General features: G+C 39.5%; 1 protein-coding gene across 1 annotated transcript in view; it reads right to left on the minus strand.

Moving 5' to 3' along the window:
- The window catches only part of LOC120515204 (uncharacterized protein SCO4629-like), a 74,606-nt gene that overhangs the window by 30,850 nt on the left and 16,203 nt on the right, over window positions 1-27,553 (minus strand). Inside the window, exons 2-4 of the mRNA XM_039735960.1 lie at window positions 23,510-23,598; window positions 17,704-17,827; window positions 16,893-17,045 (exon numbers count right to left, since the gene is read on the minus strand). Coding sequence (XP_039591894.1) covers window positions 16,893-17,045; window positions 17,704-17,827; window positions 23,510-23,581 — 349 coding nt within the window. The 5' untranslated portion in view covers window positions 23,582-23,598. The remainder of the gene's footprint in view (window positions 1-16,892; window positions 17,046-17,703; window positions 17,828-23,509; window positions 23,599-27,553) is intronic.

Genomic DNA, 27,553 nt, shown 5'->3' on the forward strand with positions numbered 1-27,553 from the left:
GCACAGCTGGGAACCTTCGATGCATGTACACCGAGTAGCTCACATGAACTGACGCAGTGCACAGATAAAAAGCAACAGTTCCAAAGAGCTGAACAAAACCGAATTACACAATTGAAAAGGCAGCAAAAAATATGAAGCGCCTGATAAGCATATTCATAAATGCAGCTACTGTGGAAACAAAGCACACGGTGGAAAAAGTCAATGGCTCGCTAAAGGAAGACAGTGTAAAACAAACCCGTGCATGCAGTGTGTCAGGTCTCAGATAAAGAAGAAGACGAGCTGTTTATTGATGCAGTAAGAAACGAATCGATGAATGAAACCTGTCATCTTTACAACGATTGACAAACACGGAATGTAACTTGAACACAACACATCCTACAAATACGAACCTGATTGAAAGAAATAATGATAATCAAATCCTTGATGACAGCAACACTCAGTAACACTCACAAAACAAATACTGTATATTGACAGTCATGTTACGTTATTTTTAAAATGTTCCCTTTTCTTTTCTACCTTTTTAACACACTACTTCTCCGCTGCGATACGCGGGTATATATATATGTATATATATACCGATCTACATACTCGAATAATGGATACTTTATTCGCCATCAATGATTGTTTTGGTAAAGCCATACTCAGTGTATTCATTAGATGAACGGTAAAAAGTAAGAGCGAGGGAGGATGACTTATTGAGGCATGCAGGCTGTAGCGCGTCAACTCTATCTGAATTGCGATCACATTTGAAAAATATATCTTTTCAAGTTCTATTTAGTCCATATGTGTCAAACTCAAGGGCCGTGGGCCACATCCGCCCGCGTGTAATTATATCCGCCCGCGAGATCATTTTATATACTGTATTATTGTTATTAATGGCCCGGGTATATGAAGCGCTGGTAACACAATAAACTACAGATCCCAGCTGCCTTGCCGAACACTTACCGCGTTAATCAAGTCTACCTTATGATGCTGCAAGTTATTGCGAAGCTAGAGTTATTGCGCACTGAGTTTGCACGGCGCTTTGGTGACATTGAAGAACAAAAAGTCCGTCTACATGCGGCTCGAACCTTGTGCATGTTTGGTAGCACATATCTGTGTGAGAAGCTCTTCTCAGTGATAAAGACTAACAAAACAGCACACAGGAGTCGCCTCACTGATGAGCACCTGCAATCCATCCTGAGAATCTCCACAACACAGAACCTCACAGCAAACAGAAACGAACTTGTGGCCAAAAAAAGATGCCAGGCGTCCAGCTCTAAAATGACATATGAGCAAAGACAACTGAATGATTTGATTTGTTATTGCACGTAAGAGCGGGAGTCAACCGTTTTAACAAACAGCGTATTGCACTGATACGAAATAGCTGTGTGTGTATATATATAGATATGTATGTATATGTAGATATATGTTTATATATGTGTGTGTGTATAGATATGTATATATATATATGTTTATGTGTGTGTGTGTAAATATATATATATATATATATATATATATATATATATATATATATATATATATATATGACAACAACACTCATCACTCACAACAGTGACAAAACAATTACATTGTCAATCAGGTTACGTTATTTTCAAAATGTTTCCTTTTCTTTTCATTGCTTCTTTAACACACTACTTCTCTGAAGCGGTATTTTGCTAGTATATATATATATATAGCAAAATACCTGCGCCTCGTAGCGGAGAAGTAGTGTGTTAAAGAAGTAATGGAAAAGAAATGGAAACATTTTAATAATAACGTAACATGATTGACATTGTCATCAGTGTTGCTGTCATATATATGCCTGCCTAAATAAGTCACCCTCGCTTCGCTCTTACTTTTTTACCGTTCATTTAATCATTGCTAGTGGCGGAAAAATTATAAAATGGAAGGAGGATTACACTGAGTATGGCTTTACCAAAACAATTATTGATGGTGAATCGATTATTCATAAAGCTTCAATTGGTGATCTGTTTTTCTGCGTTAACCTCATATTTTTTCAGACTTCTTCTCAAACCAAGGTGGTGCGAGGGTAAAATGAACTGGGATGCGCTGATCAATGTAATCGTTGTACCAGGAAATCATGCATTGACAAAAGTTCCCCTTTGCTTGGAATGCAAAGTGTGATTAAATGCATTATTTTTTAACGTGTTATGGAGCACATGCATCGAAGCTTCTCAGCTGTGCTTGGGGTTGCCACCCGTCCTTTAAAATACGGAATCGCCCCGTATTTGAGAATGAAATTGTGCTTGGCCCCCAAGGGATGTGGCCCCCGCTGCAGTATGCGTCCCTTATTTTTTTGTATTAAAAGTGCTAACCCTAGCTGTGCTTGTGCTAAGAAAAGGAACACGATTGTCAATGTAACCTTTTGTAAGTAGTGCCTGGAGGATTCAGTGTGGAGAAACTCTAGAGACCGCGTGTGTATTAACTTGTGGATTTTTCTGTGAGTATTTGGTGGCACTGTGACGAAGTCGCTTCGAAAGACGGCGTTAGCCGCGGAGCTCAGCTCAGAGCGAAATTAGATGAATGGGAGGGGAGATGATGATGTGACTCCCCCACCCGCCTTAACTGTCAATCCCCCACAAACACAGTCTCTCGGAATTTGCATAAGCACACCCCTTCACCTACAATTTTAACTTAGTTACAAAGTGATCAAAACTCTCGTTTATATCCTGCGTCCTCTCATTAAACTTGTATCCCGCATTACCTGTGGGCATGAGAAACGCCAGCAGCAGCCTGTCTATAACCTTAATTTAAAGTTTAGGTTTACACCTTGCTTTCTGTCCGAAGTAGCAGCACTCATGAATATGGTAGTATATGTCACTCGCTCGCTTCTTATTGTTTCGCTGCCTTCTCAATTATATAATGCATGTTTTTTTCAGCGCTTTTTGGAGGTCTTCCTGGTTTTCTACGCACTGCGTCGACAGTCAGTTCACGTGATTACGTGGGAGGCGTGATGATGTCACACGAAACTCCGCCCCCACGGCTTTCGAGCTCAACTCCATTACAGTAAATGGAGAAAAATACCTTCCAGTTATGACCATTACGCGTAGAATTTCGAAATAAAACTTGCCCAACTTTTGTAAGTAAGCTGTAAGGAATAAGTGAGTGAGTCAGTGAGTCAGTCAGTGAGGGCTTTGCCTTTTATTAGTATAGATTACATTGTGCATTCAATGGTATAATTAACTATATTTGTGCTTAAAAACATAAAAAATATATATTTACATACGGTCTAGAACGGATTAATTTTGTTTACATACAATCCTATGGGGGAAATTACTTCGGTTCACGACCAAATCGGGTTACAACCAGAGTTTTGGAACAAATTATGGTCGTGAACCGAGGTTCCACTGTATTACTGTCAGACAAAATTACAGGCATTTTACGGAAATACAAACCAGTATTACTGAGAGAGAAGATTAAAGGCACACAATACAGTGATGCATATTAGATAGATAGATAGATAGATAGATAGATAGATAGATAGATAGATAGATAGATAGATAGATAGATAGATAGATAGATACTTTATTAATCCCAAGGGGAAATTCACATAATCCAGCAGCAGTATACTAATACAAAACGCAATATTAAATTAAATAGTAATAAAAAAGCATGTAAAAGCAGACAATAACTTTGAGTAATGTTAGCATTTACTCCCCCAGGTGGAATTGAAGAGTTGCGTAGTGTGGGGGAGGAACGATCTCCTCTGTCTGTCAGTGGAGCAGGACAGTGACAAAAGTCTGTCGCTGAAGCTACTCATCTGCCTGGAAATGACACTGTTCAGTGGATGCAGTGGATTCTTCATGATTGACAGGAATTTGCTTAAAGCCCGTCACTCTGCCACAGATGTTAAACTGTCCAACTTTTACTATTACAGCCACATACAAGGTCCCTTGCCATTTAATACAGACTGTTCCTACTAATGTTTATGTACTACTGTTCTAGCGGCCGTTATTGTAATGGGCTTAATGTCTAGTATATATATATATATATATATATATACATATATATATATATATATATATATGTATATATACATATATATATATATTGTGGAGGACTGCCAGCTTCGTGCTCCGGCCCTCACCCCCCAGGTCGCCAGGAGGAGCTCTTCCGACAGCAGGATCGTGCTCAAGTTCCAGCAGGGCCTCATGGACTATGTAGTGTTTTTACACAGAACTGCTGGATACCTTGGGGGCCACCGGGAGTCGCTGTAGGGGGGCCCGTGGGCTCTTGTGTGACCTATAACCCGGGAGTACATCACGGTCACGTGACAGGAAGGAACGACGTGCTCCCGGGTTGAAGAAAAGGACTGTTTACCCTGACCCGGAAGTAATAAAGAACTGTGGACTTAATTGGGCAGGAACACCTCCGGGTCAGGGGCTATAAAAGGACTAAGGGCCAGTCCAGACACTGAGCTGAGCTGGGAGGTAGAGGGGCGAAGTATCTGGACGAGGAGGAGAGAATAGTGTAGGTGTTGTTGGGTTAGTTTATGAGTAGTGTGGAGGGTGCTTTGTGCACATTATTATTAAACAATAAAAAGTCTTGAACTTGTATCGGGTGTCTGGAGTCATACCTGAGGGTTCAAGGGAGCACTAGTGCCCCCTACTGCCACAATAAATATATATACATATATATATATATATATATATATATATATATATATATATATATATATATATATATATATATATATATATATGTATCTGCCCCCTACTCACTACGCTCGCCAACCCCCAGGTTTGGTCCTGTGGAAATACAATGCAAAGTGTAACCCTAACCCTAACCCTAACCCTAATTTGTTTTTTCATGGGAATTGTTACATATGCATTATGTTCACTTTTTATTTTAAAACTTTCTAAAAAACAATATTATGAATGAACGTTTCTTCAAAATTGCATTGAATTGTGATTTTTTGTTTGGTCTCACAGCGTGATAATGCAACGTATAACTGGCTGTGCGTGAATATCGTTTGTTTGTCTCTTATAAATAAACCGACCTTTTCAAATGTTTCTCCTTGTGATTTGTTAATTGTTATTGCAAAAGTTATCTGACGGGAACCTGTAAACGTTTTAATACGAATGGCATATCAAGATGTGGGCGGCACGGTGGTAGCGCTGCTGCCTCACAGTTAGGAGACCCAGGTTTGCTTCCCGGGTCTTCCCTGCGTGGAGTTTGCATGTTCTCCCCGTGTCTGCGTGGGTTTCCTCCGGGCGCTCCGGTTTCCTCCCACAGTCCAAAGACATGCAGGTTAGGTGGATTGGTGATTCTAAATTTTCCCTAGTGTGTTTGTGTGTGTCCTGTGCTGGGTTGGCACCCTGCCCAGGATTGGTTCCTGCCTTGTGCCCTGGCTGGGATTGGCTCCAGCAGACCCCTGTGGTTGGGATTCAGCGGGTTGAAAAATGGATGGATGGATATCAAGATCTCCTTTTTGCCAGAATACCCTTTCAAGTTCATTCAATAAAAATAAGACTTTCTGATAAAACAATTAACTTACGAAAGTGGGAATATCCAGAGCCCATATAACTGGTGGCATTGTTCTCAAGAAGGATTTCTGGCCATTGTGGATTGCATGTCATTGTAATAAAGAAATCTCACGATATAACTGTTGCAATGCTCTTGGACTACCTTGACATGATGATAGTAATGTTACTGCTTTACCTATTTTGAATTTGTCTGACCTATTGACATTTGAATTGTGAACGTGATCAATGAGACCTTGCATATGTTCCGTTCTAAGTTTAGCGTGATTCGATTTAATAAAGAAGAGATGATTAGGTGCGACTTTTACCCGAAATATTGTGTGGGTGTTATTCATCTTTCTGAATGTGTTTGTTTAATATTGTATGACTATCCTGTTTCGCCATCTGGGAAAAGCAAAGGAAAGAGTAAAGGATTTGAATGTGGCAATGTATTTGACATACAAGACGAATCATGCTTTGCATTTGGATATACACGAATATCTACTCTGTCTTTGATATCTCAGTTATTCTAAAGTATTATTGCTGACAATTTGTCACAAGTGGGTTTATTATAAATGCAACTGTGATCTTTCGGATTCATATAGACATCCAAGATAATTTCTTTGTCTGTATTTTGCTCATAAGTTTCGTGTAAAGTGCGATACTTTTGGACGTATGGATTTGTATCCATTATTGGCTGTATAATTTCTATTATGTCGGATTGTTTAACTATTTCGATTCTATGTTGTATCGCTATTCCGTGATTGTAAACATACACCAGAGAAAATTGTGGTTATTTCGAAACAAAACTTTTTATAGCTGTAATTGTTGCGGGAACACAGATTCTCATAGCATATGGTACTTTTCCCTGATGGCAACATGAATTAGATGATCTACAAGTCTCCGATGTAAACTGTTCAGCCTTATAATATCTACATACTTCCAACATATCACCAGTCCATATACTGTGTATATATATATATATATATATTGTCAGGGATGCCAGGGGCAATGACCCGGCCGGGACGCCGTGAGGGACCTGATGTGGGTCTAAGCCCACCCTGGATCACGTGGGGGCCACCTTCCTGGTTGCTCTGGGGGCCACGGGTACAGGGCATGGAAGCTCCACCCTGTAGGGGCCCGTGGTCACCGCCAGGAGGCGCCCCAATGCCTTGGGGACCTGTTACCCCAGCACTTCCGCCACACCAGGAAGTGCTGGGGGGAAGAATTAGGACGGCGCCCGGAGAGCTGCCGGGAGGACAGCCGGCACTTCCGCCACGCTGGGGCGTGGCCAGAGGAGGAATGCCGGGAACACCTGGGGCTCATCCGGGGACTGTTTAAAAGGGGCCGTCTCCATTCATTCAGCGCTAGAGTCGGGTGGAAGGAGGACAAGGCAGAAGAGAGTGGAGGCGGCCCGAGAAGAAGGCATTGTGGCCAGGACTGAGTGTCATTTTGGGGTTTGTGCACTTCATGGACTTTGGATTGGGTCTAAGTGACCATTATTATATTTGTAAATATTGTAAATAATGTCTGTGTGTGTCCGGGCTGTGTCCACAATATACATATATATATATCAGGACAGCCTGGAGGAAACTCAACTGCACCTCTTCATCCTGTCCATTGTCCATTGTCCTGGCAAATTTTTATCAAGGTAAGCTCTCAAGTCTCAGTACTAGTGTGCTGACGCACCATCTTGTTGTCTGTAACACCACTGAACTTTTATCTCTCGGGGACCATGTTGTGTATTGTAGAAAACCAGACACATTGGCTGCGCTTCAAGAACAAATTGAAACGCCATGCGCATTAATCTCACTGGACACTTTTTCCCAATGTTGTTCAAGCAGTAGTTTACCATAATCAGAAGTGTCTGCATGCTCATGGTAACTGTTTTGAGCACATTTTGTAAATGTAGAAGTAAAAAGTGATTTAAACTCATCCCTTTGATATCTGTAGAAATGTAATATTACAACTTTAATACAGGCTGGTCTTTGTTGATGTGTACAAACAGTTTTTGGCCCCCTCTGTATGTGTATATATACAGTGTATATATATATATGTTGCATAATTTATATTTTGAAAACCCAATCTAACTTGTCAAATACAAAATAGAACAATGAGCAGCATAAGAGAATTAATCACAGGACTGGCATACTAATTGTAAAGTTATATTAATAAATTCTTGTATTTTTAAAAAACATTTTAGACATATCCTCTTAGAGCAATTCTTCCCAACCAGGCGCAAATTTCACCTACTCAAAGGGTAAATTTGTTTGAAATAATATCTCAATTAGTTTCCAAAGATGCCATGTAAGATTTGCTCTTTCAACAACTGTGCCAAGAATATCCAAAATCGTAGGTGAAAAGCAAGAATAAGCATCTCACAGATTGATGTGTTCTAATGGACTCAGTGCTTCATTCTGGTATGCTGGTAGCTGCTCACCATTAATTGTTTCTAAATAAGTGAAATACCATTATAATGTGCTATTATTATTTCTTTTGTTATTTGAACTTAAAATAAAAATGTTAAAAACAATATCTTAAAATCTCCCCTTTGTTGATTGCTTTATTATGATAGAAGTATAAACTCAAATTACTGAATAAAGCTGTGCGGGGTTAAATTTATAATCAAAATGTTGCCATGGAGTAAATGGGTCAAAAAAAATTAGACAGAATTAGATTTTGTTCTAATTTGAGATAATTTTAGTGTTTGGGTTGGGATTGTTCCAGTTAAGCAATGTTTATATCTGCATGCTAGTAGTGAGGAATGGGCTGTTACAATCAGATTCTCACCATGCACTTTAATCCCAAGTATCGTTGTTAATGGATCAGCACTGATTATCTTTAGTGTATTTAAAAAATGTATGGCCTAGTCATGGAGGAGCTAGATGGTGACCCTAGCAAGTTAAATCTTGATTTGAGTGATAAATAGTTTTAACTTTTATTTGATTTTTTTTAATTCAATTTCACTATGACTACTAGAACACAAGAGAGCTCAGTTTGTGCCTTCAGAATTTTTATTTTTATTTCCTGCCAGCTCAGATGAGACATCTGGTACCTCTCATTAATATGATCAATAAGAGCATGACAGCTTAAAGTTTTTATTTGATATAACTGAACAGGTTGTTTATCACCTTTTTATCAAAGCTTCCAAGACATATTTTTTTTAAAGTAACAAAACAACCTTTACATTGCTGATAGTACTTGTTCCACTTTTCCAGCTCTATCTAATATAATTATCCTCCTCTTTCATTCAAGACAGACTGCCTGTTCTTTAGATGCTCTGTGTTATGTTTGAGTCAAGGTTTTGTCCTGGCTTAAGTTTGGGTTTTTATGTACTCTTTTTGTGGTTCAAAATTTAGTATATTGAATTCTTAATGGGCGGCACGGTGGCACAGTGGTAGCGCTGCTGCCTCGCAGTTAGGAGACCTGGGTTCACTTCCCGGGTCCTCCCTGCGTGGAGTTTGCATGTTCTCCCCGTGTCTGCGTGGGTTTCCTCCGGGCACTCCGGTTTCCTCCTACAATCCAAAGACATGCAGGTTAGGTGGATTAGCGATTCTAAATTGGCCCTAAGGTGTGTGCTTGGTGTGTGGGTGTGTTTGTGTGTGTCCTGCGGTGGGTTGGCACCCTGCCCAGGATTGGTTCCTGCCTTGTGCTCTGTGTTGGCTGGGATAGGCTCCAGCAGACCCCTGTGACCCTATTCGGATTCAGCGGGTTAGAAAATGGATGGATGGATGAATTCTTAATTCTGCTTCTGCTTTTGGTTTGGCTTAGTCTGTGTTGCATTCATGTAATATAATTGATATGTACTTTATTTTACTGTTATGTTTTATGTTAAGTACATATTTAATGCTTTTGTTGTCTACCTTGCCTCTTGAGTATGGAGCCTCGTGAAGCGGGGCCACCTAATTAGGCAGCTAAAAGGTCTCCTGAATGAGAATAAGAGTGCATTCAATTTCAGTGACAAAAAGGCTCTGAGGGTTGTACAGAGTGGGCTAAAGTAAAAGAAGCCTAAAATACAAAAAGGCTCATTCAGAATAACATGAAGGAATCCAGGGCTTATGTGATTGAAGGGAATGTGGACAAATCTAATGCCCTGAACCAATCTTTTAGTTGATTTTCCTACCCAATGACCAATTTCATCCCCCAAACACACACACAAGCCATCCCTATTACATCAACAATTACCACTACATCAATTGGAATGGCCAATGATAACTGAGGAAGCTACACACCAGAAAAGCTGCAGGACCAGACGGAGTCAGTACTTGAGTTCTTAAGGCCTGTGCTGATAAACTTTGTGGTGTCCACTGTCATCTGTTCACTGTGTCCCTAAGGCTTCAGTAAGTGGCTCTACTTTGGAAAATATCCTGTTTATACTATCCAGGCGCCTCTTCACCTAATAACTACAGACTAGTAGCACTTATGTCTCACAACATGAAGACTTTTGAGAGACTAGTCTTGGATTATATGAGTCCTCTTGTGGTAGACCACCTGGACCCACTGCAGTTTGCCTATTGGACAAAGACTGGAGTGGAGGATGCAATTATCTGTCTGCTCCACAAGGCTCATTCTCACATGAGCAAATCTGGCAGCTCTGTGAAGATTATGTTTTTTGATTTCTCAAGTGCCTTCAGTACCATCCAGCCATCCCTCATAAGGGGTAAACTGGGAGATATGCAGGTGGATGAACCTAAGGTGTCCTGGATAATGGGCCTTCTTTCGAGCAGACCACAGTTTGTGAGACTCAAGGACTGTGTTTCTGATATGGATGTGAGCAACACTGGAGCATCACAAGGAACAGGCCTGTCTCCTTTTCACTTCACTCTGTACACTTCAGACTATCAATATAACACCAGATCATGTCATTGCAGACATTCTCATGTGATTCTGCACTTATGGGGTGTATCAATAAAGGGGGATGAGACAGAGTATGGAAGTCGGGTGGAGAACTTTGATTGTTGGTGCAAAGAGAATTGTCTACAACTTAACATCAGCAAAAACAAGGAACTGGCTATTGACTTTCACAGCCCCAAAGAGCCTCTGTGTTTGGTCACTATTAAAGGAGTGGATGTAAAGGTGGTCCACTCTTACAAGTACTTGGGGGTCCACATTAATGACAGGTCAGACTGGTCTCAGCATACAGAGGAACTATAGAAGAAAGGGCAGAGCAGGCTCTTTTTACTTAAGAGAATGCATTCCTTTAATGTGGGAAGTGACATCCTTCATATCTTCAACAACTCGCTAAAGGTTAGTTTGATTTTATACACTGTGATGTGCTGGGCCGATAACTTCAGTTGAAGAGAGGCCCACTGAATCATCAAGCCAATTAAAAGAGCAGACTCAGTTTTAGGGCACACTCTGGACCCCCTGGAGGTCGTAGCAAAGAAGAGAATTAAAACAAAACTGAGTGCCGATATGAACAATGCTGCACATTCTCTCTCTGACACACTAACACTGAGGACTTTCAGCCAATGAATCATTTAACAGGAGTGTCTCCAGAAACGCTACTGGGGCTCCTTTATACCAACAGCAATACATCTGTATAATGCTGCACTATCTATCTATCTATCTATCTATGTTTGCTGTAAAATACAAATTACATTGCTGGAATTTGCATGAACCCATGGATCTATTCAGGCATATGTCAGTAGTACAGGCTGGTGGAGGTAGCATAATGGAGTAGGGAATGTTTTCTTGCAAGACATTAGGTATTCCCTTTCTCAGGTGGACAACGCCAGAAGGATAGCGCACCATGTCACAAAGCACACATCATCTCAAATGGAACCCTCTAACATGACAGTTCTCAAATTAAAATGCAATGGAAAGTGTTTCCTGAAGAGGCATTAGCTCTCTTGGAAATGTGTTCTTTTAAAATTGTGGCATATTAAATAATTAAACAATATCATAATATACCAGAAAAGGCGATATCCCTCCCATCGTGATTATGGCGGTACAAGAATCACATGAGAAAAAATATCTTTTAGCTTACATTTACTGACGATTAACGCGGTTACAGACGGAGAGGCGCATGGACAGACTTAATCCAGGTGGGAAATCTGGATTAACACAGTCAGCCATTTTCTCGTCACCACGCTGGGAGGTTTTTCTTTGAGCTTTGTCGATTCCGCCTCTCCGTCTGTAACCGCGTTAAACGTCAGTAAATGTAAGCTAAAAGATATTTTTTCTCATGTGATTCTTGTACCGCCGTAATCACGATGGGAGGGATATCGCCATTTCTGGTATATTATGATATTGTTTAATTATTTAATATGCCACAATATTAAAAGAACACATTTCCAAGAGAGCTAATGCCTCTTCAGGAAACATAATGGCGTAGTCGGCAGGATTGTGGCTACATTAATAATTATATTATTATATATTAATTATAATATTTTATATATATATATATATATTAAAAATATGCTTATACTGACGATATGGGTGGCTCGGTCAAAATCTTGTAATACTACATTTTTCTTTATGTCACTATATCTGGACACTACTGTTATGAGTTTTATTCACATGTGCATGTTAAATTTGGCACACAGGGGCTCAGCAGTTAGAATTGCTAGCCAAGCATTGGATTAAATAGCCAAAGACAACTGGAAAGTCAGTTTAAACACAGGTTAGGTATTTCTGTCCTCTATCAGCACAAATCTTCTTTCCTTATTGGGAGAATAAGAATCGGCATGTAAGCACTATGATATTTCTGTATTTTGTGGAGGAGGAATTCAGCCCTTGTTTGGAGACAGAGAAGACCAGCAAATGAAGCAAGACATTATAAAGGCTTGGACAACAGCCAGACCCTTAGAGGCGGAATCGACAAAGCTCGAAGAAAAATCTCCCAGCGTGGTGATGGGAAAATGGCTGACTGTGTTGATCCAGATTTCCCACCTGAATAAAGTCTGTCCATGCGCCTCTCCGTCTGTAACCGCGTTAATCGTCAGTAAATGTAAGCTAAAAGATATCTTTTCTCATGTGATTCTTGTACCGCCGTAATCACGATGGGAGGGATATCGCCGTTTCTGGTATATTATGATATTGTTTAATTATTTAATATGCCACAATATTAAAAGAACACATTTCCAAGAGAGGTAATGCCTTTTCAGGAAACAGAAAGCCTTTGGGGTGAGATGGAAAAGATGGTCCTCAACATGGCTTTATGACCAAAAAATTCGCAAAAACTGTGTGATTCTATTGAGTCAACAATGATCAAAATCTTGAAGGAATGCTTCCAACATCTTGTTGAATACAGGCCTTAAAGGCTTCCAGCTGTTCTGGAGGCAAAATGGGATCCTTCCTTGCACTACTATAGACGAGTGAAATAAATAAAGTTGATGTTGAACCTGTGTATTCATTTTGTTGAGTCACCATGGCTATGGACACTGCCAATTATATAATCATTTGCTCCACTTTTAAAAACTTTCATCTGCGTCTCCTTTTTATTCACAACCAACACCCTCAACCAATAACTCGTGATCCTCTAGCTCCTTCAATGTTTGAATCAAAATTCTTTTAATCTTTATACAAGTGAAACATGGACCTGCAGTCCTAAAATAAAGGTAGTTTATATAAAGCAAGCTGAACTTTTTTGGCCACAAATTCTTTTGATTTCACCATTACAAATAAAGCTTGACAATAATCACACTGGTCGTCTAACTTTCCAGGGTAGTGCTCTTTAAAGAAACATTGATCTAAGGGTATAAAAGCAATGTTTCTGCATGTTTGGAAGTATCTATCATTTGACGATGTTCTCATTTGTCTGGATGCACTGGTTGCTTGTTCTTATTTTTGCATTATGCATCCTATTTGTTGCATACATATGAGCCATCTTGTTTGGATGCTGGCCAGCTTTTCTAAATTCAGGATTACTTTTTGGCTTGGCTATGTGCTTGAATGTCTTGTCTTTTTATTGTTTCTCATTCTTTATGTCTTAAGTGCCTTCTGTGATGTGCTTGACAGTCAGCAAATGTTGCTGCTTTTCTTCTTTTTGCTATTTTGGTGGTTAGCAGACTTGTTTCGTGACCACTTTGCCATAAACCCAAGAGCACAGGTCATTTTGCCATCCTTTGTGTACATTTGATAAAAGTCGATGACTGTTGATCAACAAATACATGTATTCCAAAATAGAATGTTTTTATAACTACATTGTTTTCAGAAGATAAGGAAAGGAATGCTTCAAATTAGGGAGAGCAAAGTGTGTTACCAACAAAGGCTAGATATAAAGCAGCTGTTTACACACATAAGAACTCACGTTGAATTATGAATTCTGAACATGTATGATCTTCTCGATTGTCGATATGCATTTCTCTAACCTCATTCTTGCATTTTGTATTTCACACTTAGAGCTCAGCAAATATTGTTGTTCTTCCTTCCTTCCTTCCTTCCTATTATGACATTGTTCATCACAGAAGAAGACTACCATTTGCATGATGCTCAGCAGATGCGTGATATCACTTGATTTAGCACTCAGTTTGCCATAAAAACATTTGACCACAGATCACATTGCTGATGTTGCTATTAACCAAAATATTTTTGAACTTCCAGAACTATTCAGGTCATAAGCTTTCAATTAATACCAAGACCAAGATTCTAGCCTCAGCAGTTTGCAAGTAATCGCGTGACAGAGAGGCAGAACTTAGTATTTTATTATTATCCCATTTCGCGGATCTGCCACTCACATATGGAGAAAAGGATGTACAATTTAAACCAATTGTTATTTTAATGGGAATTGTTACATATGCATAATAGAACTAATTGTTTTACATTTCAGCAAGTAATTAACCATAGTAAAAATAGTACAATGTAATAAATTGAAAGAAAATTATGTTTCACGTTGCATTAGAGGTATTCGTTGTGTTATATGTTTTTGTTCTGTCTGGCTTTGAAATTAACACGCAAATACTTTTTAACTTACACTTTTACTGTATAACTTCAGTAAAAACAATTCTTTGAATTAACTTTTCATCAATATTGCATTGAACTTTGATTCCAAGTTTGGACTTATATTGTGACAACACACCGTATAACTGCCCATGAGTGAATATCGTCTCTTTCTTTCTAATAAATAAACCGGCTTTTTTGAATGTTTGTCCTTGTGATTTGTTAATTGTCATAGCAAATGCTATTCTAATGGGAAACTGTAAAATTTTCAATATGAATGGCAAGATCTCCTTTGGTGTCTAATGTTATCCACGGAAGATATACTACATTACCTTTCTTGTTGCCTGTTAAAATTTTACATGTCAGAGTTGTTCAACCAATTTTGAATACAACTAATCTTGTCTAATTGCATAACCCATTACTCAGACATGAATTTCGCAATAACATTACAATACATCATTCAGCCGGTGGAAGACCAGACTGTGTTAACGGTTGTAGATATTCTACGGGATGTTGTGAGTTGATGTTTTCATCTTCCACACCATCACCACCAGCTGTTTCAGCATAGTCTATTGATACGCATTTAACCAATTTGCAGTGTAACCTATTGACAATTTTCACGTTAATTCATTTGACTTCATCGTTTCTCAGTGCAAGAATTGTCCGTGTACTCATTTCTTCTGTTGATAACCCTTCAGGATGAAATTCTTCAAAAAGATGTGGACATAATACGTCTTCTTTTATTTGGAACTTAAAGTGAGGAAAACGAAAAGATTTCTAAGAGCTGAGAGTGCAGGAACTGTGTTTGACAAAAGCATTCACACGAATGAGAAGTGAAAGGACCATGGGCATGGTTGAAAAATGGTTGCGAGGAGGGCGGAACTTGAAAAAAATCTCTTGCCAATTGTTTTGTCTCAAGATTTTCTTTTATAATAAAGAGATTTGATTCTCTCAGGAAATTTTAAAGAATTTACACTGTCCTGTGTGAGAGATGGCCGACAGTTTATCCCGGCCAGCACCCCCAGGCTGCTAGATGGAGTCCTCCCTGCAGCATGGAGGTGCCCCGGATGACCACAGGGCATCATGGGAGATGGAGTGTAACTTCACAGCCCTCATGGGTGCCGTGGGTGCCATCGGAGGACGCTGCAGGGAGACAAGAAGTTTTCTATTTTCCCTATAGCCCAGAAGTACTCCCTAGTCACGGGGATGGAAGAACTGAAGTACTTCCGGACTGAAGAACAATAAGAGTTTGTATCTGACCCGGAAGTGCTATTATAGAAGAGTGTTATTGTAGAATCAACTCTTGGCAGCAGTCAGCAGGGCGACTGTGCGGTGTATGTGTATGGGCGCCGTTCTCATCCTTACCAACTCCGTCATCAATTTCCCTACCTCTTCATATCTTAAATCATTCTTGAGGCAGATTGAAGACTTAAATGCCAGCTTAAGTGAAAAATTAAAGAAAACGTACTAAGTAATTGCAACACAAACACTGACTTAATCAGTTTTAACGTGAAAAGATTCCAATTAAAGGAGAGAAGAAGCGGGCCGCTAGAGTGAAAAAAAGAAGAGCTGCTCAGGAAGCAGCAAGTGCATCAACCTCTGAGCAAACGCATGCTAAACATACAGAGAAAGAGTCTGAAAACTAGAAATGCTCAAGTCAAGTGTATTCACAGCACGTTATCGTGAAGTACGCCGTTACTGGTAAAAATAGAACTGGTGTGGTCCATGGCCAGCTTTTTATCCCGGCCAATACCCCCAGGCCACCAGATGGAGCTCTCCCTGCAGCATGGAGGTGCCCAGCAGGGAATCATGGACAATGGTGTTTTCCCTCTACAGCCCTGCTGGATACCACAGGGGCCAACAGAGGACGCTGTAGGGAGGCCCAGAGAGTCGTTTGTGCCCTATAACCCGGAAGTGCATCTTAGTCACAGCGACAGGATAGATGACATACTTCCGGGGTGAAGAAAAGGACTTTTTTATCTGACCCGGAAGTGATAGGAGATCACATGGACTGGGGATTGGAAACACTTCCAGGTCAGGGACTATAAAAGGACGATGGGAAATCCCAGACGTCGAGCTGAGCTGGGTGGAAGGGTGGCAATGCGTCTGGGAGTGAAGGATTGGTTTATTGTAGTATTGTGAATAAATTTATGAGTATTGAGGAGAGGAGGGTGCTTTGTGCACTATTGTGTAATAATAAGGTCAACATTTGGACTTTTACCTAGTGTCTGGAGTCAAGTCTGAGGGTTCAAGGTAGCGATAGCGCCCCCTATCTGTCACACTGGATACTGCTAGGATAGGCTCTCCTCCAGCAATGACAGTCAGAAATGAAAGACTGACTAGATGATTATACTGAGTTCCTAGTGAATATCTAATATCATGAATAGTATTTTAAAACCCATACTTAGTAATGGAAAAAATAGCAACATTCATGAATGGATGAAACTCATTTTGAATCCACATTACTCCACAATTGTAAATGGCTTGACAAGGCATGCTCATATCTGTCATTTTGGAGTAGACCAGTTTTTTAAGGTCCCTTACCCTGAATTCCATGGTCCTTTAACACTTGGAAAGAAAACCTGATGTTTTCTCCGGTGTTGGTGGCCTCCTTCTCTAGCAGTATCCTGTCTCTTGGTACTCCCATTTTTATAGCAACTTCCAGGAATATTTCAGCCTCGGGTTGGTGCCAGATGCCTGTTCAAGAAACACAAGTTATATGCTGACAATAGACCTGCTGGTAACACAAGGCAGTAAAAGCACAAAACAATGTGCCTCCTGTGCTGTTCATTCTGAATAGTGTAAGACCATAGCAATTGTATAGTAGTTTTTAATTCTGGGTTGAGTTCCCCTCAAGAAGAAATCAATAAAATACGACAGAAAATGTGGTGATTTTAGCATAACAATACAATATTTTCAAAGTCATCTAATCAAATTAAGTGTCTTGGGGCCAGAGTTTAAACCTGCAGCACTGGGCAGAAGGGAAGAAAATAGGATACCAGTCGATCACATGGCTCACTCTCACACAAACCCATTCAATTTAGGGCCTCCAATTAACCTAAGTTACATTTCTCTGGAAATGGGGGAGAAGAAATGGAATACATAGAGGTAAAGAAACACAAAAACACAGGGAGAATGTGCAAACTTCAGACAGACAAGGACCAAGCCCAGGTGGTTTTAACAAATAAAGCATGCTCTAAATAATAGTAAATATTATATGGTGTTTCAAATTTGAATTTAATGCCACAGATGTCACTTTGACAATATATGGAATGAAGTAAAGAATAATTAACTGTCTTTTATAAACCATAGTAACTCTGGTCCTAATGGTAATTCACAATTTTGAAAGCCTCACCTGCAGTCTGGTTCCCAAGATATCCTGTGAACAAAAGCCAAGGAGCCCAGCCTTCTAAGAAAAGCCTTGCTGACGTCTCTGCCACTCTCAAGTCATGGCACCCAAGGCCGATTATCACATCACTCTAAACAAAGAATATTGAGTTAAAGTCCTTGATCTTCAAGGCCATGAAACTCCTGCATTCTTAAAATTGTCTAATCCAGTTAAGGGTAAGGGGTCACCATCTAACCTGGTAGCGTCAGGACACAAGGCAGGATGGATCACTCATGCAGTGCCAATTTAAAATCACCAGTTAAATCAACACACATGTGGAAGGACAGAAAGTCACAGAGAACATGAGGAGAACATGCAAACTCCACACAGGTAGTGCCCAGCCTGGATTTGATTTTAGGATTCTATATCTGTGAAGCACCAGCAGCAAGCACAATATGGTTTGCAATAACAGCCACCTTTCCAAAAACACTGTGGAGACAGGCTGTATGAAGCAAATACTTGCAAAAATACCCTGAAAACATTCTATCTATCTATCTATCTATCTATCTATCTATCTATCTATCTATCTATCTATCTATCTATCTATTGTGGGAGAAATAATAGACTTAGGGGTTACATAGTCATTTAGGGGTAATATAGTTACTGCGCATAAAGTGTTTTGATATGCTTTCCATGTAAAAATATAGTATCCATGTTAGATGTCAGAAGCCTGTTCAACCATATCAGGAAACCAGATAAGGGTCAAGTGAACAACAAAGACAAGGATGTAACAGTAGAAGGCTGATGTCATACATCAAATGTACTAAATGATGACTAAGAGATCAGCAGATGTCCTGTAAACAACAAGACTTGAGAGTTGTAGTATACACAGAGATTTCAAGGGTAATAGTTGAACAATATAGATAGAAGTGAGGTGCAGCCAACGAAGCAATCAGAGTAAATGTCAGGTGATGTGTATGTGTTGATCAGCACTGCTAAGTAAATTCAGTTGTTTATAAAATGGACGTCTGCCCTTATTATTTTGACCATTCTGATCATTCTGTACCAGACTACTGTGATGAGTGCTCCCTCTTTAGCATATGCTGTAAGACGAAATAAAGGGTGCAACAGAAAAGGTTTCTCCTACCTGGTTTCTGATTCAATGTCATTTTATCAAGATTGTCCTATTAGAGGATAACTTACTTTCTTTAATTGATACAGTGCATCCAGAAAGTATTCACAGCGCATCACTTTTTCCACATTTTGTTATGTTACAGCCTTATTCCAAAATGGATTACATTCATTTTTTCCTCAGAATTCTGCACACAACACCCCATAATGACAATGTGAAAAAAGTTTACTTGAGATTTTTGCACATTTATTAAAAATAAAAAAAATTGAGAAAGCACATGTACTGTACATAAGTATTCACAGCCTTTGCCATGAAGCTCAGAATTGAGCTCAGGTGCATCCTGTTTCCCCTGATCATCCTTGAGATGTTTAATTGGAGTCCACGTATGGTAAATTCAGTTGATTGGACATGATTTGGAAAGGCACACACCTGTCTATATAAGGTCCCACAGTTGACAGTTCATGTCAGAGCACAAACCAAGCATGAAGTCAAAGGAATTGGCTGTAGACCTCCAAGACAGGATTGTCTCAAGGCACAAATCTGAGGAAGGTTACAGAAAAATTTCTGCAGCTTTGAAGGTCCCAAAGAGCACGGTGGCCTCCATCATCCGTAAGTGGAAGAAGTTCGAAACCACCAGGACTCTTCCTAGAGCTGGCCGGCCATCTAAACTGAGTGATCGTTTGAGAAGGGCCTTTGTCAGGGAGGTGACCAAGAACCCGATGATCACTCTGTCAGCGCTCCAGAGGTTCTCTGTGGAGAGAGGAGAACCTTCCAGAAGGACAACCATCACTACAACAATCCACCATTTAGGCCTGTATGGTAGAGTGGCCAGACGGAAGCCACTCCTTAGTAAAAGGCACATGGCAGCCCACCTGGAGTTTGCCAAAAGGCACCTGAAGGACTCTCAGACCATGAGAAACAAAATTCTTTGGTCTGATGAGACAAAGATTGAACTCTGAGGAAAAAAATGAATTTAATCCATTTTGGAATAAGGCTGCAACATAACAAAATATGGAAAAAGTTATGCGCTGTGAATACTTTCCGGATGCACTGTATGTTCTATCTGTAAAAGGAAACGAAATTAAAATTATTTCTTGCACTTTTACTTGGTGTCTTGGACGTTTGTCTGTGGGGTTTGAGGTGCGACAGCGCACTCTAGTGTCACACTATCTATCTATCTATCTATCTATCTATCTATCTATCTATCTATCTATCTATCTATCTATCTATCTATCTATTTTCAACACGCTCTCTTTTTACACAACAAAACATTTACTTTGACTGATTTTTGCACTTCTATTCTATTCTTTCCCATCTTTCATTCATTTTTTTCCTAAGTTGGAGAATTCCTTAGTTATTAAACTTCAACATCCTTCAACGTTTCTTTCAAAGTTTCTTTTTTGTACTGTTTTAGCTTTAGTTTTCATAAATTGTAGCTCTCCTCCCGTATATTTGATGAGGAAAAGGTAGAAAATAGTTGGATGGATGATTCCCCCGACCCCAGTTAGAAAAGGGTAGGTACAGCTAATGGATTGATGGATAATTTCTGTTTTCCAGAAAAAGCCAGATAAACAATTAAGAAAATGTACACATTAAGTTCATGATACTTGCACACACACACTAACTCACTGGGCATGTAACATCATGAGGTTTGCATGTTCTTCCCATGTGTGTGTTCAGGAGCTTGGTTAGCTGATTTGAAAGCTGGAGCATTTTCAAATTTTTTATTCACTTCATCAAATTTTGTTTCTCATATGTTTTTATTATAATGAGTCACATTGAAAAAATAACAGTAATGATAGAATGTAATCACATATGCTATGAGTGCATATAAGATGTTTTGTAATTACCATTTTACAATGTTAGGTGGCTGAAATTGCTCTTATAGACAGTAGATTCCAACTCATGGGATGAAGAGATCCATGCACTGTTATTAGTTGTTGGATGTCGAATGTCTGTGGCTAATTGTAGTACAAATGTTTTAAACAGAATTTTTCAAAGAAATACTTGATAGGAATTTAAAACCTGTAGTGAAATCTCCAATTAAAATTCTTTGCTGAATCCCAACATGATAGAAAGCAGATCATTGTGGCACTTGCCAATTAATTCAAGTGTTGGAGAAACACTGAATCATTTTAATCTTTAGATGATTCAGCCTTCAGGTTGTTTTTAATGTAACGTAAATACTGAGGTCATGTTTAGTCACTGCAGCGTGAACTGTCACTGAGTCATCTTTTATACATTTCTGTAGAAGTTACGTTAGCTTTTATCTTTTACTTTGTCACTTACACACTTTGATATCAAGCATCAGGAGAAGTGAGCTGCTGTGACTGAGGTTGACAGATGAGAGTGAGATGGAGTAGAGGCAGAAGCCTAACTGTTAGCATACAGCAAGATCTACACTACTACTGCATTCTGGTAGAGTAACAGACAGTACTTACATTGAGAGGTGATGAAAAAATAAACAGTATAATTACTACTGTACTGAATAAATAAAGTATATAATTATTAGTGAACTGAATAAATAAATGTACATCTAACATTGTACCATTCTTATGGGGTAATAATTGACTGTCTACCCTGCCTACATCCAGCAGTAAGGTTCATTTGGTTCTGCTCTCACAGCTGCAGGTGTTTCACTGTTTTCTGTCATGAGTGACTGCCAAGTGAGTAAAAAAATAATGTAAGATTTTTTTTTTTACCTCTTTTGAGACCCTCCCCAATGGGGCAACACACCAAAATGAAATTGACACATCTGTCGAAGGCTGCTTGTCTGTCACCAAGGCAACCGCAGGTTCACAGCGCCCCGCAAGTTCGTAGAGCCACAGAGGCAACTACAAGCTCACCTCCTCCTCGCACAACGAGTCTGTGGCCCGATGGCCGATGCAGGGATCATTAGGACTTGGCCACTGGCCTGGCCCCGGCCGTGCCAGTTTGCTGTGTCTGTGTGTAGTAGAGTGGTAGCTCCCTCTGTGATTAATAACCTTGCTGTTTCTGTTTTTCTAAAGTCCTTAGACTCAGCCTCGTCCAAGGCAGCAACACTCACACAACAGTAAAATAATTGATAGTTTGAATTCACACCAAATGCTTCATGTTTTAAAATAGACAACTTTTGCAAAATCACCATGGGAGATTTTGAAATTTCAAAAATGTATACAGCATGCTGTATTTAAAATATATCATAATTAAACTGTCCTGACACATTTTGTCAAAGAGTAAGTGTGCAAAATTACAACAAAATGAGTCCACTGGGAGCTGTGTCGCTTCATGCAGACACACAGACCAACTGACAGACATGGCTATCATGGTCGTGCTTTTAGTGTTGTATGTCACGGCACTTAAAAATGGATGAATGTTCTACTTCTATAGTAAAAACAAATGTGCTAAATGTTGGGGTTCACTTCACTTCCTTCTTCTGTTTTATGTGTCTTTTTATGTTCATCCATTAAAACACACTTTCTAACCAGCTTGCCCAGTTCAGGGTCATAGGAGGCCAGTATCTGCCCAGCAAACATTAGGCTCAATTAGGGTGAGGTGCCAGTCAATTGAAGGGCACACCACTTTTTGTCATATTTCTTTCTCCTGATCTGGCTTCTACTTCTACAGACCTATTTGTAAAACTGTTTTTCAAAACTACTCCTGATATTTTTGTCTGTCATTTCTCCACAAATATAAAAACCTCAAACTGCCATACTTAACACATAAATGCTTGCACACTCACACTAACTCATTGAGGGTCCTTTTAAAATCAGCAATCAGCCTAACTCATTTTTGGAGTATCTGTAGAAAAACACAAGTAGACAGTAGAAGAACGTGCCACCTCCACAGAGTCAGTTTTCAAACCCAACCTCCTGGAGTTGTACTGTAATATCAATAACTACGGTGCCACTATGTATATAACTGGCATATTAGACAGCTGTAGGGACCTAATCCAGGTCTACAAAATTAAAGTTGTTTCCAGAACCATTTTTACAATTAAACAGTGACTCACATACTTAGATAGATAGATAGATAGATAGATAGATAGATAGATAGATAGATAGATAGATAGATAGATAGATAGATAGATAGATAGATAGATAGATAGATAGATAGATAGATAGATAGATACTTTATTAATCCCCAAGGGGAAATTCATATACTCCAGCAGCAGTATACTGATAAAGAACAATATTAACAGGTATAACAGTCTATAATCTTGTATAGTGTTAACGTTTATTACCCTCCCCAGGGGTGGAACTGAAGCGTCGCATAGTGTGTGGGAGGAACGATCTCCTCAGTCTGTCAGTGGAGCAGGACAGTGACACAAGTTGTCACTGAAGCTACTCCTCTGCCTGGAGATGATCCTGTTCAGTGGATGCAGTGGATTCTCCATGATTGACAGGAGCCTGCTCAGTGAGCACTTCAGTATACTTGAAGATACCAGTGTAAGTTAAGGGGATTTAAGACTCAAGACTTCTTCACATAAAGGGTCACAGGAAACTGGAGCAATCTGCTAAGACATGTAGTTGAAGAGGAAATCTTAACAGGTTTTACAAAGTTCCCGGGATGAGATATTGGGAGAACATCCAGTTGCTATTAGCTGACTGAATGAGCTTGATGGATTGATTGGTCTCCTCTTGTCTTTCAAATGAATAGATTCAGAGTAAAAGAGCAATGAAGGTGGCAAGTAGCATCTAGTGGAAGTTCCTGAGAACATACCTTAACAAGAGGGTGCCCAAGACGAAGGTAGTTCCATAAAACCTCTGCCCATTTCTTCTGTACCACATCCATTTCTTTTGCATTGCGGCCTACAATACAAGGGTACAGAGGTTTATTACTTTCTCTTGCACAGATGAAATGTAGGTCTAAGCAAAGTTGCTGCTTCTTTCTTTACATTTTTGTTTTTTACTTGGGTCTTAGCTTTTTAAGAAGGTAGAAGAAAGAAGTTCCAAGCATTTTAAAAAGAGCAGAGAAACTGGTTATTGTACTCTCATCCATAAATCGTATGCACCCACACTTTCATGCTCATTTTCACTTGGAGCCAGAGAGTAACTGAACAATCAATGCCTGACCAGATGCAAGTTCATTAGAGGACATACTGCCTAGCACACTAACTTCACAACGATTTAACACAATTGCCTTCAAGATGCAACACTGTACAAAACTCACACAAATCTATGTGCAAACTCCACACAAAAGGTGACCCTAAAGACAATGTCACATTAAGCGGGGTATGTCATACTTGCAGACCACAATTGCAGATCTTGTCATCTCACTGTGTCATTTCAACTGCTGAAAATTGCTGTGCACTTCTACTTTTCTGACCCAGTGCCTATCACCCCGTGCAGTTGTGCTCTCTCATTTTTGTCACAGTCAATAATGTGCTGCCTAATAGAGCCAGTGCTGTACAAAGTGCTAACAGGTGGAGCAAGTTCAGCTGCAATCTCTCGCCTTTTATTTCTTTTTCCTATTCTGAGACAGCAAAGAGATTAACTTTCTTTTCTTCTGTTTGTGAGATCTCAGTCCCCCATGCTCTTTTTTCCTCATCACTACATTAATGTATTGTACTTCCAGATGAATATTCATTGGCTGTCACCTTTCATTCACACAGAGGCCACAACTACAACTAAAGACAAAATCATACCTGTCTGATTTAATCAGAGTTAGTCACAGACTATTAGGAGTGAGTCTAACGTGACTCTCTGAGATTATGTAAATGAAAAGACATATAATGTGACATGGCCTAAAAGAACAGTTAAAAGGAACCTGTTCAAGCACTCCTAAGGTTTAATTACTCTTGAAATTTGATAACACCCAACTGGCCACTGTATTATTTGCTGGTGCAGAACCAAGTAAAGAAACGTGAACATGTAGGAAAGACCTTCATACATCTTAAAAGATGTCCTATGAATGCTCCACCACAATACATTTTAAACTACTGTACATTGAGCCATTCATGGAATCCTAAGCATCCTGCATGTTCACAACTTCAAATACTTAGGATTGAATGTGGTGTTGAGCACATCAGAAAGTCACGTCTGGACCACTTTCCTGCCAATGACCAGCACTTTCTGCTTTCACATCATATCAGTCATCCTCAAGAAATTCATCGTGTCTCTCAGTTCTACTCTGTGGCTGCAGGCAGATCATCACTAATTACCTGGAGAAAGCACTTAAAGGATATGCTCAGTATTTTTCAAGTCGAAGTTATGAAATTGTATTCTAAAGTTTCTAAAAATATCTTGCATACTCTGGAGCTTTATAATGGAAGGTTCAAGACATGGAGGAAAAGCTTAAAAACTTACCAAATACATCCATTTTCCAAGCCAAGGCAGCTTCTGAGTTTTGATCCGTACTTCCATGTTTCCAGATCATGTTTTTGACAACAAAAGGGGTCTGGATATAATCATTTTATTGTATATTCCTGGCACTATTTTCTCATGTTAAGTATATGTTTTGTAATCGATTGTGAGAATTCTCATGTGAAAATGGAAGTAAATCAAAACAAAACCAACCACGTGGCACAAAAATTTTACTGTGATTTGGTCTTTTGAGAGTCAGAAAGATTGTTGCACAGGAAGACTGAGTTCTGGGCTATTGTGCATGGCTGGTCTTCTTTTTAAATAACTGAAACTTATAATACTGGTGTTTTTGTGTTCAAAAATGACTACTTTGAAATGTGTGTGTGACAGTAGTAGAACCGTCGCCGGGTCTTTTGTCGGAGAGGGGAGCTGTTAGAACCAGCAGCAGCCGATATTTAACAAAATAAAGCACGGTAAAGAGTTGCCAGGTTCAGTGCTGAAAGGGTCATAAAGGGAAGACCCCCCCAAGACACTTAATGTTGGCACATCATTCCAAAAAAAATCAGATTTTTTTTTATGTTAGATAATGCCTTCACTTACTGGCTTGGCGGAGTCCTCTTTTTAAGCGGACTAGCCACGTTAGTGGTCAATTGACAGGCAATTTTCATTCTACGCACATGTGGCTGTGTACTCCCTTTATGCTGCTAAAAGCCGGCAAGCAACTGATTTCTCAACATTCAAGAAGCACGAAACAGGAAAGGGGGAAAGCATTCGCAATGTGGGTATAGTAATAGTTTTTCTTCATTTGTTCATGTATATTATGTCTAATTGTCATTTAAAAATTTAGATGTAATCCCTGAGGATGTTTGAGATGTATGTAAGATGGTATATACCAGTAGGAATAACATATGGATAAGGCGGTGTTCTTCCCCCTCTATCTGAATGGTAAAAGCCCATTGCTTTTAAGCAACTGAGTAGGAAATGCTTAAAAGGCTGAGTGTCATTAGTAAGGGGAGTGTTGAGGATAGGTGTCGCGATTCTGCGTATTACAAAGGTTCATTTTCTCCCCATGCTCAAGGTTGTCTTATAGGTATTTTTTACAACCTTTTTAAACCAGTAGGTCTCCTAAATTCTGGGGAGAACTTTAGCACTTGGGGAGAGATAGGTTTTGTCTGCGACAGAGTCACTGGAACAGTTATTCGACCTTTATCTTTCTACAGTTTTATTTTTTTGGCGGCTTTGAACTACAAACATTTTATTAGCCCTTCCCTATAAGTACTATACACAATTTAATTTCTGTAATTTATTGAATTGTCCTGTTTGTTGGATACAACTATTTTTGTTCTGCTGAATTGTTATATATGTTTTTTTTTTTGTCCTTTATCTCTCCCACCAATACTGGTTTATCATTTTTTTTTTTTTTGCAATAAACATTGGTGACTTTACTGTCAAGATACTTTGTACTTTATCTGGGTTTTGGGGTACCTTGAGCGTTGTCTGGCTACAAACTACTAGCAGACACTGACCAAAGACCGTGTTCCGTGACCGTGTGTGTAATCGCAAGAGCAATAATCAACAACGGTCTTGCCTTGAAAAGTCACCAGACTGTTCAATGACATCTCCTTGATAGATAATAAGATAAATCAGGAAGTTTGGACAGAGATTATGAACATTTATAAGACGATTGTGTTTGTAATCAGTTGATGATGACAATGTTGATGATGATGATGCATCATGTTCAACACTGTAAACATGGAGAAGGCCACCCAAGTAATCACTTTACAGTAGGCTTTTCAGGTGGGTCCAAAGGTCACCATACCTTCTTTACCTTAGTTTGAAAGCTATATGAAAGTTCTTCCGATGGTCAGTCTAACACATGATGTTCAAACATTTGTGGGTCATAAAAGTGGTCAGTTTTAAGAGGTTTAACTTTTTAAGGATTGCATTGGGGTCTGAATCACAGAAGCCACTGAGTAGGTCAGAATCAAAGATGAAAGTCAAGTGGTCAGAGTTAACAGATGGTTCTCAGCTGGTCCCACTGGATATCTTTACAGGCTTAACCTATTCTGAGAGAGACATAGCGAATGCTCAGGTTGAGTTACAGAGGACATTTAGGTAGTTGGGGTTTAAAAACAGCTATTCAGATAGTGTGTTGCATAGGCAGTATCCCATTTGACAGGGATACTGGTGCGGGTTAGGTGAAGTTGCAGAGGACCCCAGACAACACTGGGTACGTGTGGGCCCCTCTGCTTTCCCCCCGGGTCCCCACATGCCAAAACCTTCAAATACGTATACAAACTGATCAAAATGTTGTTTATCCGACAGCGACAATGTTGCATTTATGAATACCATACTTGATGAGTTAAACCTTCTCGCACATCAAAGTTTGACTGCGAGAAGGAAAGCCAGTGCTAACGGAAGCTCATAGCGGAATTGAAACAATACATTAATGAGATAGGCC

The sequence above is a fragment of the Polypterus senegalus genome, chromosome 14 (assembly GCF_016835505.1).
Source record: "Polypterus senegalus isolate Bchr_013 chromosome 14, ASM1683550v1, whole genome shotgun sequence".
NCBI lineage: Eukaryota > Metazoa > Chordata > Cladistia > Polypteriformes > Polypteridae > Polypterus > Polypterus senegalus.